Genomic DNA, 14,321 nt, shown 5'->3' with positions numbered 1-14,321 from the left:
TTAGTTCATGTTAATAATTATTAATATGTTTTAGTTTATAATTTATTATGATTTGTGAGTAGTTATTTTGGGAAGGGAATGAAACCATTAATGATATCATGAAGCCATCTGTCCTCTCCATTTCAGTTTTCATTTTAATAATTTCGATCCAACAGTTCCAATTAAACACAGATAGCTTACCATATACTAGTATTAGTTATTCAAGTTTAGATTTAAATGGCATATATCAACCTAATTATATCCACCAATCGATGGCTTATCGTGCTGTTAAGAGGAACAATATAAAGATTGCATCAACAATATTGGGTTCCTTTTTTTGTGTGTTGAGGATACACATGTTTATCACAAAGTTTAGTGAACGAGGTAAGCATAGATTAAATACATCCAAAGTTAAACGTTACATAAATCGATAATAAAAAAGCTTATAAGCAAAGCTAGGGTGGTTGGGAATAAAATAGTTATTAGCAAGTGCATCTGCCACTTTGTCATGCTCCTGTCCAATATATCTAAACTCTACTCCTTAGCCTGAAATGTTTGTTCAAGTCTATACAATTCGTAAGCACATGGAAGTACAAGTATTTGCTAAACCATTGTTGTTGCACTATTTCAATAATAGTTTTACAATATGAGAATACTAGAATTTTTCGAACATAAACTCAATTTTCTTGGGCATAAGAGTCAAAATTTGAACATTATACATACGAAGTATAATTGTTTTTAGTTGCAAAATTTGATTGGTTTAGTTTATGTCACTTAAGTCTCTCACCATTTTTTTTGTTTTTTTTTTTTTTACTTTTCAAAGTTAAATTTTATGAATAAAATAGAAAATTTTTGAATTTATTTATAATTTCTAATATTATAATTTTTTAGTTGATTTTTGAATTAAGTACAGTACTTCATACATTGTAAAGAAAGTAGACACTTTAATTTCAAGTCAATTTTTTCATAGGTTGTAGTTTGCAAGTGAATTTTTAAGTTTTTCTAAAGTTTTCTCATTTTAGTGATGTGCATAACGTAAATTATGCAATTTTATGATTTTAGTTGAGTTGTGAGTGATTATTATAATTATATTTTTGATTTTTTTGTTTGAAGCCCCCTTTGATTTGTAAGTGAATTTGTAATTTAGAATGGGAAGGAGGTAAGATAGTTTATTCATTCGCGGACACCATAGCTCCCCCCCTTCCCTTATATAATAGAGATATGTTGTACTTTAATTTTTGAATGATATTTTATATAAACCTTTTTACCTTGATAACATATCGCTATTATATAATAGAAAAAATACGTCCAAATATATGTAAAAGTTTCATTATATATAGGAAACACTATAAAAAAAGTAAATAATTTTTTTTCCTTGTCTAATTTCTAAATTTTGATTTCACTACAAATACACCTCTATTTTTTATCATGACCCACCATTAATTGTGAATAGTTCTTGAGAATAGTGACTTGTAAGTAAATTTTTGTAAATGTTTTTGTATGTATTGACGTTCTAGGTTATTAGTTTTAGTTTGTATATTAATTTTAAGTTTTAATAAAGTTTTCTGATTATTTGAGTGATTTGCGTGATTTTTATAACGTGATTTTCTCAATTGTATGGGTGATTTGTAAAGTTTATTCTTTTAAGTGATTTGTGAGTGGGTGTTGTAAATTTATTTTCGGTATTTTGATTTTGACATTCCTTTATTTAGAAAGAGAAGGGGGGCAAAATAGGCGTTTCAAAAGAGGACACCATTGCTCCCCCCTTCCCTTATATAATAGAGATCATGATGTTGGATTTGCTTGCGTTGCTCGAGAGCCAAATTAAACCTTCCTTTATGCTCCATAATTCTGCTAGAGGAGGGTCAAAATATACGGTAATAATAGGAGCTTTGTCTTTAGAAGATTAGGTAAAAATATATTATTATTTTTATCCTTAGTAAGTAAGAGCTTTGCCACCAATACACTACAATTTCATTGCCTAATGTTTCAATTAAAATAAGGACTATAATTGAAACTATAATGAAACTATAATTCTAATATTTAAATTAGTTTTAATTTAATATTTAATAAGGACTATAATTGAAATTAAATATTTAATGTCTAATATTATTATTGTAGTTTTAATTTCATTGTCTAATGTTTCATTAGAACTATACACCGGGTAAGAAAAAATTTCATTTATTAATATAATACTTTATGATAATAACATTAAATACAACTTAATCTAGTGGTTAATACTTTAGTATATATACTTGAGGTTTTAGGATCAAACCCATATAAAAATACTAATTTATATAAAAAAAGTTGTTAAATCAACGATTAAATGCACTGAATAATGAATTAAAATTCTAACCGTTGAACTTTAAACTCTTAGGGCCTGTTCTCTTCGGCATAAAACAGCTGAACTGAACTGAACTGAACTGATCTAAACTGAACTGAACTGAACTGAAATGAATAGTGATATGTGAGTGTAAAAGTATTGTCAAGAACTGAACTGAACTGAACTGATTTGATCTAAACTGAATTGAACTGAACTGAAAATAAGTTGGGGAGAACAGACACTAAATCTGAACGCATAATTTTTTTTTTTTCTTTTTTGGTAGTACGCAAATCAGGAGTCTTTAGCAGCAGGCTTGATTTGAGTTTTAGTTGATCAACTCTCCACCTGCTTTCGATGCACTCGAGGCTCCTCCTCCTCCTTCACTAATCACTGCTCTCTCTACTCTTTCTCTCTCATCACTCACACAATCAAACAATCACAGAGCAAAAACAAGCTCTCATCAATGGCGAACATCCTAAACCTAAAATCCACCACATTCCTCCCTTCATCACACTCTCTCCGCTTCACTCAAAAACTCCACACAACCCGATCCACCATTCGAATTCGCGCCAAAATTCGAGAAATCTTCATGCCTGCACTCTCTTCCACTATGACAGAGGGAAAAATCGTCTCATGGATCAAATCAGAAGGCGATAAACTCTCTAAAGGTGATTCCGTCGTCGTCGTTGAATCCGATAAAGCTGATATGGATGTCGAAACTTTCTACGATGGTTACCTAGCTAAAATCATCGTCGATGAAGGTTCCGTTGCTCCTGTTGGTTCCGCCATTGCTCTTCTCGCTGAATCCGAAGCTGAAATTTCCGACGCCATTGCTAAAGCCATGGAAAATCCTAAACATAAGCCCTCAGGTTCGGAATCTGTCGCTTCGAATGTAGCTTCGGGTGTAGCTTCGGATGTTGCTGCTCCGGTGGTGGTGGCGGTCAAGGAGGGAGGATTGAGTGTTTCTGATCATCCGGCGGCGGAGGGAGGGAAGAGAGTGGTGGCGTCGCCGTATGCGAAGAAATTAGGGAAGGAATTAGGGGTGGATTTGAGGAATGTGGTTGGGAGTGGACCTCAAGGGAGGATTGTTGCTAAGGATGTCGAGGCGGCGGCAGCTGCAGCTGCAGTGGAGGTTGCTGAGGTGGTTGTTTCGAAGGATATTCCGGTGTCGAAGACGGTAGAGTTGGGGAAAACGGTGCCGTTTACGACAATGCAGAATGCTGTGAGTAGGAATATGGTGGAGAGTCTTGGTGTTCCTACGTTTAGAGTTGGATATACTATTACTTCTGATGCTCTTGATGCTTTGTACAAGAAGGTGAGCTTGGAATTCATTTATTTACTGCATGATTAGTTCTGTTTTTTTGATCCATGAAAGCATTACAAATTACAAAGAAGGGGAGGGGGATTTGAACATGTGACTTATCGTTCACATTACCTCAAACTTAACCACTAGGCCAAGACATCCTCGGTTGCTTGATTAGTGGAATTATTGGTTGTGTTTGTGGTTTGGTTATTGTTAGTCTTAAACTATTATGTTTTAAAGGTTTGGTATTCTGATATGAGAGTGGTACATTGATTTGGAATGAATTTAGTTTTTTATAAATCGAAAAAAAAGTTCATTGAGTGATAAGTGATTGATGATTATATGTAGAAGTGATTATTTGATTGGCTAGTGAGGTGCAATTTTTGGTTGCTGGGGAGAGAGGATAGTAATGTTTGAAATCAGGTGAACTTTTATGGTTTTGATGTCAAGTTGATTAATTAAGGGAATATGTTGTTTATGTTATAGCTTTGGTGTTTTAATCTACATGTGGATAATTGATTGATTAGTGGAATTAAGTGTGACATCAATTTTAATAGGAAAGACATTTGCTGCTTTGATTGATTAATTAATGGCACGAAAGATATCTGTAAAGTTGATTGATTGGTGTAATGAATCACTGAATTGTTGTGCTTATGCTTTGAGTCAATTAGGTGAAGTCGAAGGGGGTGACCATGACGGCATTGCTAGCAAAGGCAACAGCTCTGGCATTGGTTAAGCATCCAGTGGTGAATTCTAGCTGTAGAGATGGGAAAAGTTTTACTTATAATAGCCGGATTAATATTGCGGTTGCTGTGGCTATGGATGGTGGGTTGCTTACCCCAGTGCTCCAAGATGCTGATAAGGTAACTCTCAATATGTACATCCTTTGTTCTTTTCATTTTCTTGTTTGAAGGGCAGTGATGATATTTGTAAGGGGATAGTTCTAAAGGTCCTTTCTGTTTTTGGTCCTTTTTTTAATTGTCATAGGTCGATATTTACACACTTTCAAGGAAGTGGAAGGAGTTGGTTGATAAGGCTCGCGCCAAACAGTTACAACCTCAAGAATACAGTACAGGTACTCGATTACATAATTAATTTGCTTGAGTTCGCACCTAGTTTAGCAGTCTTCCAATTTATGTCATTTTACGGAAGGAAGTGCTTGCCTCTAGAGGGCCTTGGCTCAGTGTGTATTATGTGTATGTGATCAAAGGTTGCTGAACCCAATGAGGGCCTGATATAGATGACAAAAATAGCCAATTAGGCAAATAAATGGTCTTTAACTCGTTGGTCAGCAGTTCTACTCTAGCATCTGGTCATATTGTGTGTCAGCCATTTCTTCATATTATTTGAGGTCATGATAAGATATGTCTGGATATATACTCATAAATTGCTTTTTAAACATAAGAAGTCCATCTTTCACCTTTTAACATTGCATGAATCTTTTGCATGATGAATTTTGAACAATGTGAACAAGTGAGACTAAAGTGAAGTATTTATCTAGTAGATTTAATATACCTCATTGTTTTCAGGTGGATGTGGGTCGTAAAAAATACTTATTTTGTGGTAACTTCAGATAGTTCTTTCTATACTCATGCATGTCATGAACTCTCTCAGATGGAAATATATTTTATGAATAATTAGTTTGTGTCTGGTTAAGATGTTGGTGGCATTTGATGATTCAAAGTATAAACTTTAGAAGGTGTTATAGTTGGTGTCTATAGAGAAGATACATTGTTTTAAGCAGAGTGCAGGCTTAGACTCTTTGCTATACCAGCCTTATGAAAGTGGCTTTCTGCTCTGCAGTAAAGTTTTGTATTTAATGTGCAACAACCGTCTTGCTTTTTGCGCTATTTTCTCGATGTAATACTGGTGATTTCATCAGGCACTTTCACCCTATCTAACCTTGGAATGTTTGGCGTGGACCGCTTTGATGCTATTCTTCCACCTGGAACGGTAAGTTCTTTACTGTTCTTTGTTTCTTCTCGAATGCTTAGGATTGGAAGTAGAATTGGTGGAATCCTCATTGGTGATTTTGTTGTTCTAGGGAGCAATTATGGCTGTTGGTGCATCTCAACCCAACGTTGTTGCCAGTAAAGATGGTCGGATAGGCATGAAAAACCAGATGCAGGTGAATGTTACCGCTGATCATCGTGTTATATATGGTGCTGATCTTGCTGCTTTCTTGCAAACTCTAGCCCAAATTATTGAAGATCCTAAAGATATGACACTATAGTTACTTCCTACTGAACATGAGACATGTCTTCCCTCCTAGTGCTTAGAATTTGATTCCTCTAATGATGCTTCCCAAATGACAACAATTGCTGATAACTGTGGAAATACTAGAGAACATTAGCAGCTAATGACTGGGACACTGCTAGGTCAATTTTCAAAGAATTGCTCAGATTGCGCTTCTTGTGTTTTTGTCCACTGTTGGTCTCCTACATACCTTGAGAGGTTTGTATTGCTGTCCGTCCAATTGTTGTTGAACCTGTTCCATATATCGATGCATTTTTGTGGTTTTAGCGCTACTTGAGCTTTTCAATCATAGAATTAGGAACTATTTGATTGGAATGTCTAATATAGTGGCTGGCCTGTTTGGAAGCGACTTCTCCCCTTTGAATTTCCCATTTTGTTCGCAAGTAATATTTTTCTAGATTGCAAAATGTGTAATGTTCACTAAGACTCATGATATACCTTGTTCCTTTTTTCACCTTTGTGATTTATGAAATACCTGATACAGTTATGTTTATAACGTATCTTATGAATCCACAGTTAAAAAACAAGGGGTATACTCTAAACTATATTTGTTTCTTTGTTACAGTAAATTTATTGCTTATACGCAGGTTTACTGATAGTAGGAATTAGTAAAAGATCCTCAGGATTATAACTGTTGATTTCTAAAGAATACATTAACACTAGGTGTTAGATATGAATGTGGAATGATTCAGTGCAACACTTGTTGTAATTTCATAGAATAGCTAAAAGTAACTATATATAAATCAGCTATTTGTATTCATACAAAACCATTACCATGGCAAAGTATGTCTTTTATCTCCCTATTGACTCATAATCTACATTGAGATTTTGAATTCTACATCATATTGTGATAAATTCCTACGAAAAGTGGGTTCAGGCTTCATTGTAAAACTAGAACTTTACGTTTGTAGGTTCTGCTCATCTTGCATTTAAGAGCATCCTTAGCACACTCTTCATCTTTGGCCTTGCCTCTGATGAGGCATTAATGCAAGCCAGAGCAATCTTGAGCACTGTTAGCATCTGGCTTCTGATGGATGGTGATGCCCGACTAACCCTGAAATCAAGAATCCGATCCCATCTTTGTGGCTGTGTCGAGTTTCTCAGAACCCACTTGGCCAATTCTGTCCCCTCACAAACTGCCTGCTTTCCTGTTAGCAGCTCTAGAAGAATCACCCCAAAGCTGTAAACATTTCCAGCCAGGGTCACCCTCATCGTGTATGCATATTCTGTAAACCAAAGATATTAGAGTAAAAAAATGTCTGGGAAACACCCAAGCATATTGAGAAAGAGATAAAAAACCAACTAGAAACATTTGAACAGAAGAAAAGGCAAAAACAAACTAAGATTAAAAGATTTAATAGTTCTATACCTGGTGGAATATAGCCCACAGAACCTGCCACAGCTGAGAGGCTGCTAGTGCTCTTTGAGGGATCAATCACCTTACAAAGTTCTATATCACCAATCTGTGGCTCCTTCATTGACTTCAGCATAACTGTTTTGCTTGTGAGATCGAAAAGCAAAATAGGACCAGACGAGCATCCGTGGAGAGAAGCCAGACCTTGGGCTACCCCGACTGCTATACTGCACCTACTCGCCCAATCTAAAGGAGTCACTGAACTTCTATGGAGAACATCAAACAAAGTCCCCTTAAATGCCATTTCGTAGATAAGGTAAGCACTATCTGCAGCCAGCGTATAGGCCAAAGGAGTCATGATGTTTGAACTGTTCACCTTCCCTAAAGCCTCTAGCTCCTGCCCAAAGCTTCCATGGCTACTTAGTTGGAACATTCTTTCTGTGCAGTTGAGCTTCTTGACAAAATAACTTACTCCTGAGGGCATGACCACTTTGTAGTAGGTTGAGAATTTGGTCTTCAGGATAAGGTTTAATGGGTTTGATACTGCTTCCATAGCTTTGCTAAAATCAATGTTTGATTTGTGGGTGCTGTTGGTTGTCAGAATGCGACTTTCTACAGCCAGAGGGACGGGGAATTCAAGTTGCTTTGGCTGAATTTCAATATCATGAACCTTATAGAGTAGTCGCCTTGAGAGAAAAACCCCAAGAATCGCAATCAAACCACCAAAGACAGCAGCACCAACCACAACTGCAATTTTGCTAGCAACCGATAGTCTCTTGTGACTTGCAGTAGATTGGTTGGTGTTTGGACTGTCTGGAGGTGGAAATATAAGACCTATATTTCCTTTGATATCTATAGTTACATTGTGAGTGAATTCTGGAACAATTCCAGAAAGTTTGTTGTTATCAAGTAACAACAGTGTTAAGCTCGGCATATCAATTAGAGATTTCGGAATCTCACCAGAAAATCTGTTGTTGGAAAGATCCAAAATCTCCAAGTTAACCATCTGCTCAAATGAATATTTTGGAATTCGTCCTTCAAACAAATTGTTGCTGAGGTTCAGAGCATACTGTAAAGTTTGGGGCATGGGAGGAATTGCCCCACTGAGATTATTCTTCCCTAGCTGGAGTTCAATCAGGTGATTGAAGCTACCAATGCTTGGTATTGAACCATTGAAGAAGTTGTTCTGCAGATGCAGGTACTCCAGATTTGTCAAGTTTGCAATTGAAGGAGGGATTGGACCACTTAGCGAATTCCAGCTGATATTCAGACTCGAAAGAAGGGAAAGTGAGGTGATTTCATCAGGAATTTTACCATCAAAGTTGTTGAGCTGAAGGCTCAAAACTTGAAGGTGCTTCAGATGACCCAACTCTGCTGGCAATTCACCAGATAATCGGTTACTCGCCAAGTTTAACAAGCTCAACTTCTGGCATGAACCAAGATCAGCTGGAATTTTTCCACTCAACCTATTGTTTTCCAGCTCCAAATAAACCAAGTTTTGAAGTTTAGCAAAATTGACACCCAAGATTGATCCCTGTAGTGAATTGCCTCCCAGTCTCAGCCTAACCAAACTTGAAGAAACATTTCCTGGTATTGTTCCTACCAACCTATTGTAAGACAGATCAACCGTCTGCAAGTTTGATTGTGACAGCAGATCAACTGGTATGGAACCACTTAAGTTATTGTAACTTAGGTCTAAATTCCTTAGAAACCTTGTTATTCCGGATGGTATACCACCATGAAAGCTGTTCCGATTTGCTGCGAATCTCTGTAGTCTTCTGTTCTGGGAAAAAATATCGGGGACTTCTCCGCTTAGCATATTTCCGGACAACACTAGCACTTCCAACTTAGGCAGCTCCTCAATTCTAGGAGGGATACTCCCCTTAAGGTGATTTAAACTAAGATCAAGAATTGTTAGATTTTTGTAACTAGCAAGCTCTTCTGGGATTGTGCCCTGAAATTGGTTGGTTGATAATTGAAGTTGCTCTAACCCCTTCAATTTTCCGAGGTTGATAGGAATGGACCCGGTTAATTTGTTTGAGCTAAGATTCAAGCTTCGGAGACCCACCAATGCATCTAATTGCAGTTCAATGTTACCAACCAGTAAGTTATGAGACAAGTCCAGGGATTCCAAACTGGAAAAAAAGCCATTCTTAAAAGAGGGCAGAGGACCAGATACTCTGTTCCAGCTAAAATTAACCGATTTCAGCGCAGAAATTTCACCACAGCTCACATAAAACTCATTTGGGATTGAGTTTAGAAGATTTCTAGAAACATCAAGAACCTCTAAAGACCCAATTTGGCATACAAGAGGCAAGAAACTGGAATTGGTGAGTCTTAAGTTGGAAAGAGTGAGTTTGGTGACGGAATTGGCAACACTGTTACATGTTACACCTGCCCATGTACATGGGTCCGTGTTAACAGGCCACGCAAGAGAGGACGCTTGGTTGTGAAGAAACTCAGAGAGGTTGTTCATGGCGGATTTCTGTGTTGGAGATAGCTGAGAAGATACTGAACTGAACATAAGAAAGAAGAAACAGAAGAAGTTTAAAGTGTCTATTTTCATGTTGGATAATGTATTATAATACTGCAGGAAGTAAATGAATTTATTATGATACTTGGTATGATTTAGAATTATGTTGGTTACTAAGAGTGAAAGTATTAGAACAGAGGAGGAAGAGTATGAAGAGAAGGAAAATGAGGGAAAGAGAAGACAAAACATTGGCGTGTTTGAAAGGGTGGATTGACTTGGAAAAAATGGGCAAAGACTTGTGTAGTTTCCTCTTTAAAGCTACATTGACCGACTTGTTGACTTTGCACTCTCATATCAACTTTTTGTTTCACTCTATAAAATTGTGGTAGAAATTAATTTGACTAAAATAGGATTAGAGTAGACTACTTAACTCCATAATATTCCACGTTCCTGTTTTGGACCGTCTAATAATAATACTCCTAAGTCCATTTTCTTTTAGTTCGTAGATCAATTTGTCTTCATAACTTCCAAAAAAATGATTCCAAAAATTCATAAATTATTAAATCATCCGACTTGTGTGGACCCGGCTCACACTAAAAATAGTGTGGACCAGGTCCAGGCACGTGACTCGTTATATCACTTTAACATACACTATATCATTTTAACATACACTATATTATTATGACATACACTATATTATTATGACATACATTATATCACTTTAACACACTCTATATCACTTTTAACATACACTATATTATTTTAACATACACTATATCATTTTAACACACCCTATATTACTTTAACACACCTTATATTACTTTAACACACACTATATCACTTTAACACACACTATATCATTGTAACATACACTATATCATTTCAACACACACTATATCATTTTAACACACACTATATCACTTTAACATACACTATATCACTTTAACATACACTATATCATTATAACATACACTATATCATTTTAATATACACTATATCATTTTAATATATACTATATCATTTTAACATACACTATATCATATCAATATACATTATTATAAACTCACGTGATATGGATCGGGTGCACACTAATTAGTGTGCACCAGGTTCATATTAATTTTTTTATTATTAAATTTTAAAAAAGATAAAACTGTTTTTTCAAATCTTTTTTGCCTCTTATATAAATTATGCTTCCATAGTTTCAATTCTAGTTTACAATTATAGCTTCCATATCCTGTTTAGCCTTTTTCACAAGGGGCTTGCTCTTTGGGGACTACATATATTAGAATATACTTTCTCTGTTTTTTTTTAGTTGCAACAATTTTTATATATAGGTGTTTTTATTTACTTGCAACATTTTCTTTCTTGGTAAAGATTTTGGGGGTAATTTGACCATTTTGTTCTCACTTTTCCTACCCTACATGCAAAAAGTATGGATAAGTGGGTCAAATCTTACTCTCTCTCCTCTTTCCTTAATATTTGTGCAAAAAGACATTGTTGCAAGTAAAAAACAGAGGTAGTATTATATAAGGAAAGGGGGAGTTATGGTGTTCCCTTATAAATTTACTTAATTACCCATTAAAAAATTAGTAAATCAACTCCTTTACCAATAAAAAAAAGATAAAAGAAAGTCAAACTCAAATATAGCATTAAAAAAATTAACGAAAATGTTGGAGGCAATTAAATGATAATTGAGCCAAAAAAAAAGAAACACCAACCCAATAAAGAACATTAAAAACAAGTTGGAGAAGTAGATTTTTATTTTTATTTTTTTTAATAAAGGTAAGGAAAAACAACGTTAGGAAATCCTCCGCACAAGGGGAGCTCCAACCTTATCGTTTACAAGGATTGTATGAAGAGCTGAATGGAAAAAGGAGCGGAGAGAAGTTTGGATATCTTGAATGATGTGGGCGATCTGTCAAGGGGGGATCAGTTGCCTTTGATGGAGTTGATAACCATGAGATTATCTCTTTCGATGTGGAGATGAGTAATAGCATTTTCTAAGTTCAGCATGATTCAAATTCAATTTAAATAGCTACCCACCTATAGTAGATGGGTATGAGTAATAGCATTTTGAATAGCTAGCCAGACTCCATGCTGAAGGGTTGTGGTTTCTGCCACCGATACTGAAGATATACCAAGGTTTAAGGTTGCAGCTTTGATTAGGTTGGTGTTGGAATCTCTGATATTAAAACCTGCTGCTGAAGAATCACGAACAGAACCGTCGAAATTGAGTTTGAAAAATGGAGATGATGGAGGTTCCCAAGTCACCAAGATTAAACAACGGTACTTGGGAGGGGGAAGGATGGAGAGAAATGGTACAGGCTTTATGAATAACACTGAAATAGTAATGCTAGAAGTATTGAAGAGGTGCAAAACCAAAATGAGAGCTGAGAAAATACAGAGAAAAGATAATATCTATGTCTGAGAATGCCTTCGATATTTGGCGATATAAATAGCAATAGTGACATAGATTTTGTTATAAATGGTGTCGAGAAAGTTGAAGAAAGCATGCCTCCAAGCATCTTTCAGATACAGACTGCCACAAACTCCCCAAAATCCAAATTAGAAGCCAATCCCCATACTCACGTAAAAGCCTACTGTAAATATTAGAGGAGGCTCATCAACAGTGTCGCAGCTGATGCTAACTGGCGGCCCACATATTTCTGCAGCTTGTGTGGAATCGGTCCAGACAAATAATTGCGAGAGAGATAAATTTGCTCTAAATTTTGGTGCGAGAATAAATTATTCGGTATTAACCCTTTGAAGTAATTTGCGGAAAGATCCAAGCTTTTTAGACTTACCAACCCATTCAACTGCGCTCCAATGCTTCCACTCAGTGCATTATGAGAAAAATTGAGGGACTCTAACTGGGTAAAACCTTTATTATTGAAGGAGGGTAGAGGGCCTATCATTTGGTTCCAACTAAAATCGATAGATTTCAGCCTCGGAATTTTGCCACAATTTGTGAAAAACTCATCTGGGATTGAATCTAGAGAGTTTTCGGAAACATCAAGAACCTCTAAGGTGTCAATTTGACAAGCAACCGATAAGAAACTGGAAGCGATGAGTTGTATATTGGAGAAATGGAGTTGAGTAACAGAGTTGGCGACACTGCTGCATGTCACACCGTCCCATGTACATGGGTCCTAGGTTGCACATAGACGGGTACGGATACGAGTGCGGATTCGGGTACGGGGACAGAAAACGGCAAGATTTTGAAATTTTAGGAAAGGGTACGCGTACCCATACAAGATACGTATCGTATCGGGTACGGGTGCGGGTACGAGTACGTGACCCAGAAGAAGTACCCATGCCACATAGCATGGGTCTGTGCTAAAATTCCACCAATAATTATTAAAAGTATAGATGAGCTCAAAGAGGTTAATCATGGTGGATTTCTGTGTTGAAGAGAGCTCAGAGAACACTACTGATGAATTTAACAACAGAAATAACATCATAAACAACAACTTCATCATGCTCACTTTCATGTTGCTAATGTACAAAATATTTTGTAAGCTAATTTTTTGATTGTAAATAGGTTGCAAGTAAAACTGAGTTGCAGATGATAAATGATCACTTAGAAAACTGACCAATATAATGAAGCAAGAACTGGTGTTTGGGGAAAAAGAAGACTTGGAAAAACTGGGTAAACGCGTCAACTTCTCTTCATGAATGTTTGCATTAACTATTTGTATTGTTGTATACGATGATTCAGTCTCATCTTACCTTGATAATGAAACATCCAAATGTATGCAACTGCATGGCTAGTGTTCCTGCTTTTCCCACTATCTTAACTCTTCTCAGAAAATGACCTTCTCAAGTGATCTTTTTGAGTTTTTGTTCAAATTCTTTGATGGTCTCAAGTGAATTCATTCTAGAATATGAAATTATGAATACTATCATTCTTTAGCATTAAATGCAGAATATTAGAAATTGTATTACATTGGTTCACATAAATTTATCTTTTTAGAAGAAAAAAAATGCTCACGGTGCGAAATACTTGTCAAAATGTACGATATCGGTTGTTAATATCTCTAAAAATCTATCACAAAACTTACAAAAAGTTTATATGTTGAAAATATACGATGGAACAAATCCAAAAAAACATCCGAATATATACTTATTCAAAATCTACAAATCAAAGGCTGCAATTTGCTCCTTGTTAAATGTAGTTTGAGGAATTTGGTCCCCCATGACAAATAGCACACATCATCTACGACATCAAAGCATCGTTCCACATTACAAATCTAGAGAGAAGCAAACAAAGCCCAGATTGGTAGCTAATGTGGACCATTTAGTTGATTCTCGTTTCTATATAAACTAGTTTCTTTTGTCCGAACGATACCTCGGGTCAATTACTTTTATTATTTTTAAATTTCATAATTTATTTTGCTAGTTTTAGTTTTTTTTTTTTTGTCCTTAAGAAATTGAAAAATTCACATCATGACAAGTAAAAAAATTTGAAAGTTTTGAGTTTGAAGGCAATACCTTAAAAGGAAATGTGATAAAAGAATATGACATAAATATTCTCTTGTAAGTTATGTAATAAGAGTGTTAGAGATGTGTATACTTAGCTTGTTTAAGTCCTTTTAGTTATTTATAATTATTACAATACTTTATCATATTTTAT

The 14,321-nt window shown here is 35.7% G+C and overlaps 2 protein-coding genes across 2 annotated transcripts; one reads left to right on the top strand and one right to left on the bottom strand.

Annotated features, from left to right (window-relative positions):
- The first annotated feature begins 2,606 nt into the window (after window positions 1–2,606).
- Window positions 2,607–6,370, top strand: LOC104892739 (dihydrolipoyllysine-residue acetyltransferase component 5 of pyruvate dehydrogenase complex, chloroplastic). The gene is made up of 5 exons (XM_010678744.4): window positions 2,607–3,617; window positions 4,277–4,468; window positions 4,593–4,680; window positions 5,488–5,558; window positions 5,650–6,370. The coding sequence occupies exons 1-5, from the start codon at window positions 2,766–2,768 to the stop codon at window positions 5,836–5,838; spliced, it is 1,392 nt and encodes a 463-aa protein (XP_010677046.2). The 5' UTR covers window positions 2,607–2,765; the 3' UTR covers window positions 5,839–6,370.
- A 178-nt stretch (window positions 6,371–6,548) lies between these two features.
- On the bottom strand, window positions 6,549–13,774 carry LOC104892941 (LRR receptor-like serine/threonine-protein kinase GSO1). The gene is made up of 2 exons (XM_010679000.4): window positions 7,231–13,774; window positions 6,549–7,087 (listed from the first exon to the last, which is right to left on the bottom strand). The coding sequence occupies exons 1-2, from the start codon at window positions 9,935–9,937 to the stop codon at window positions 6,780–6,782; spliced, it is 3,015 nt and encodes a 1,004-aa protein (XP_010677302.2). The 5' UTR covers window positions 9,938–13,774; the 3' UTR covers window positions 6,549–6,779.
- Between the last annotated feature and the right edge of the window lie 547 nt (window positions 13,775–14,321).

Source organism: Beta vulgaris, chromosome 1 (genome assembly GCF_026745355.1).
Source record: "Beta vulgaris subsp. vulgaris cultivar EL10 chromosome 1, EL10.2, whole genome shotgun sequence".
NCBI classification, from domain to species: domain Eukaryota; kingdom Viridiplantae; phylum Streptophyta; class Magnoliopsida; order Caryophyllales; family Amaranthaceae; genus Beta; species Beta vulgaris.
Note: the sequence above shows the minus strand (reverse complement) of the source record. Positions and strands in the feature narration are given on the sequence as shown.

Bases quoted from the DNA above. Each gene is read 5' to 3' on its own strand.
- LOC104892739 (XM_010678744.4), top strand. From the start codon at position 2,766: ATGGCGAACATCCTAAACCTAAAATCCACCACATTCCTCCCTTCATCA. The intron at 4,469-4,592 runs GTAACTCTCAAT...TAATTGTCATAG, and splicing joins TGCTCCAAGATGCTGATAAG to GTCGATATTTACACACTTTC. The intron at 4,681-5,487 runs GTACTCGATTAC...TGATTTCATCAG, and splicing joins ACCTCAAGAATACAGTACAG to GCACTTTCACCCTATCTAAC.
- LOC104892941 (XM_010679000.4), bottom strand. From the start codon at position 9,937: ATGTTTTGTCTTCTCTTTCCCTCATTTTCCTTCTCTTCATACTCTTCC. The intron at 7,088-7,230 runs GTATAGAACTAT...TTTGGTTTACAG, and splicing joins TGTGGGCTATATTCCACCAG to AATATGCATACACGATGAGG.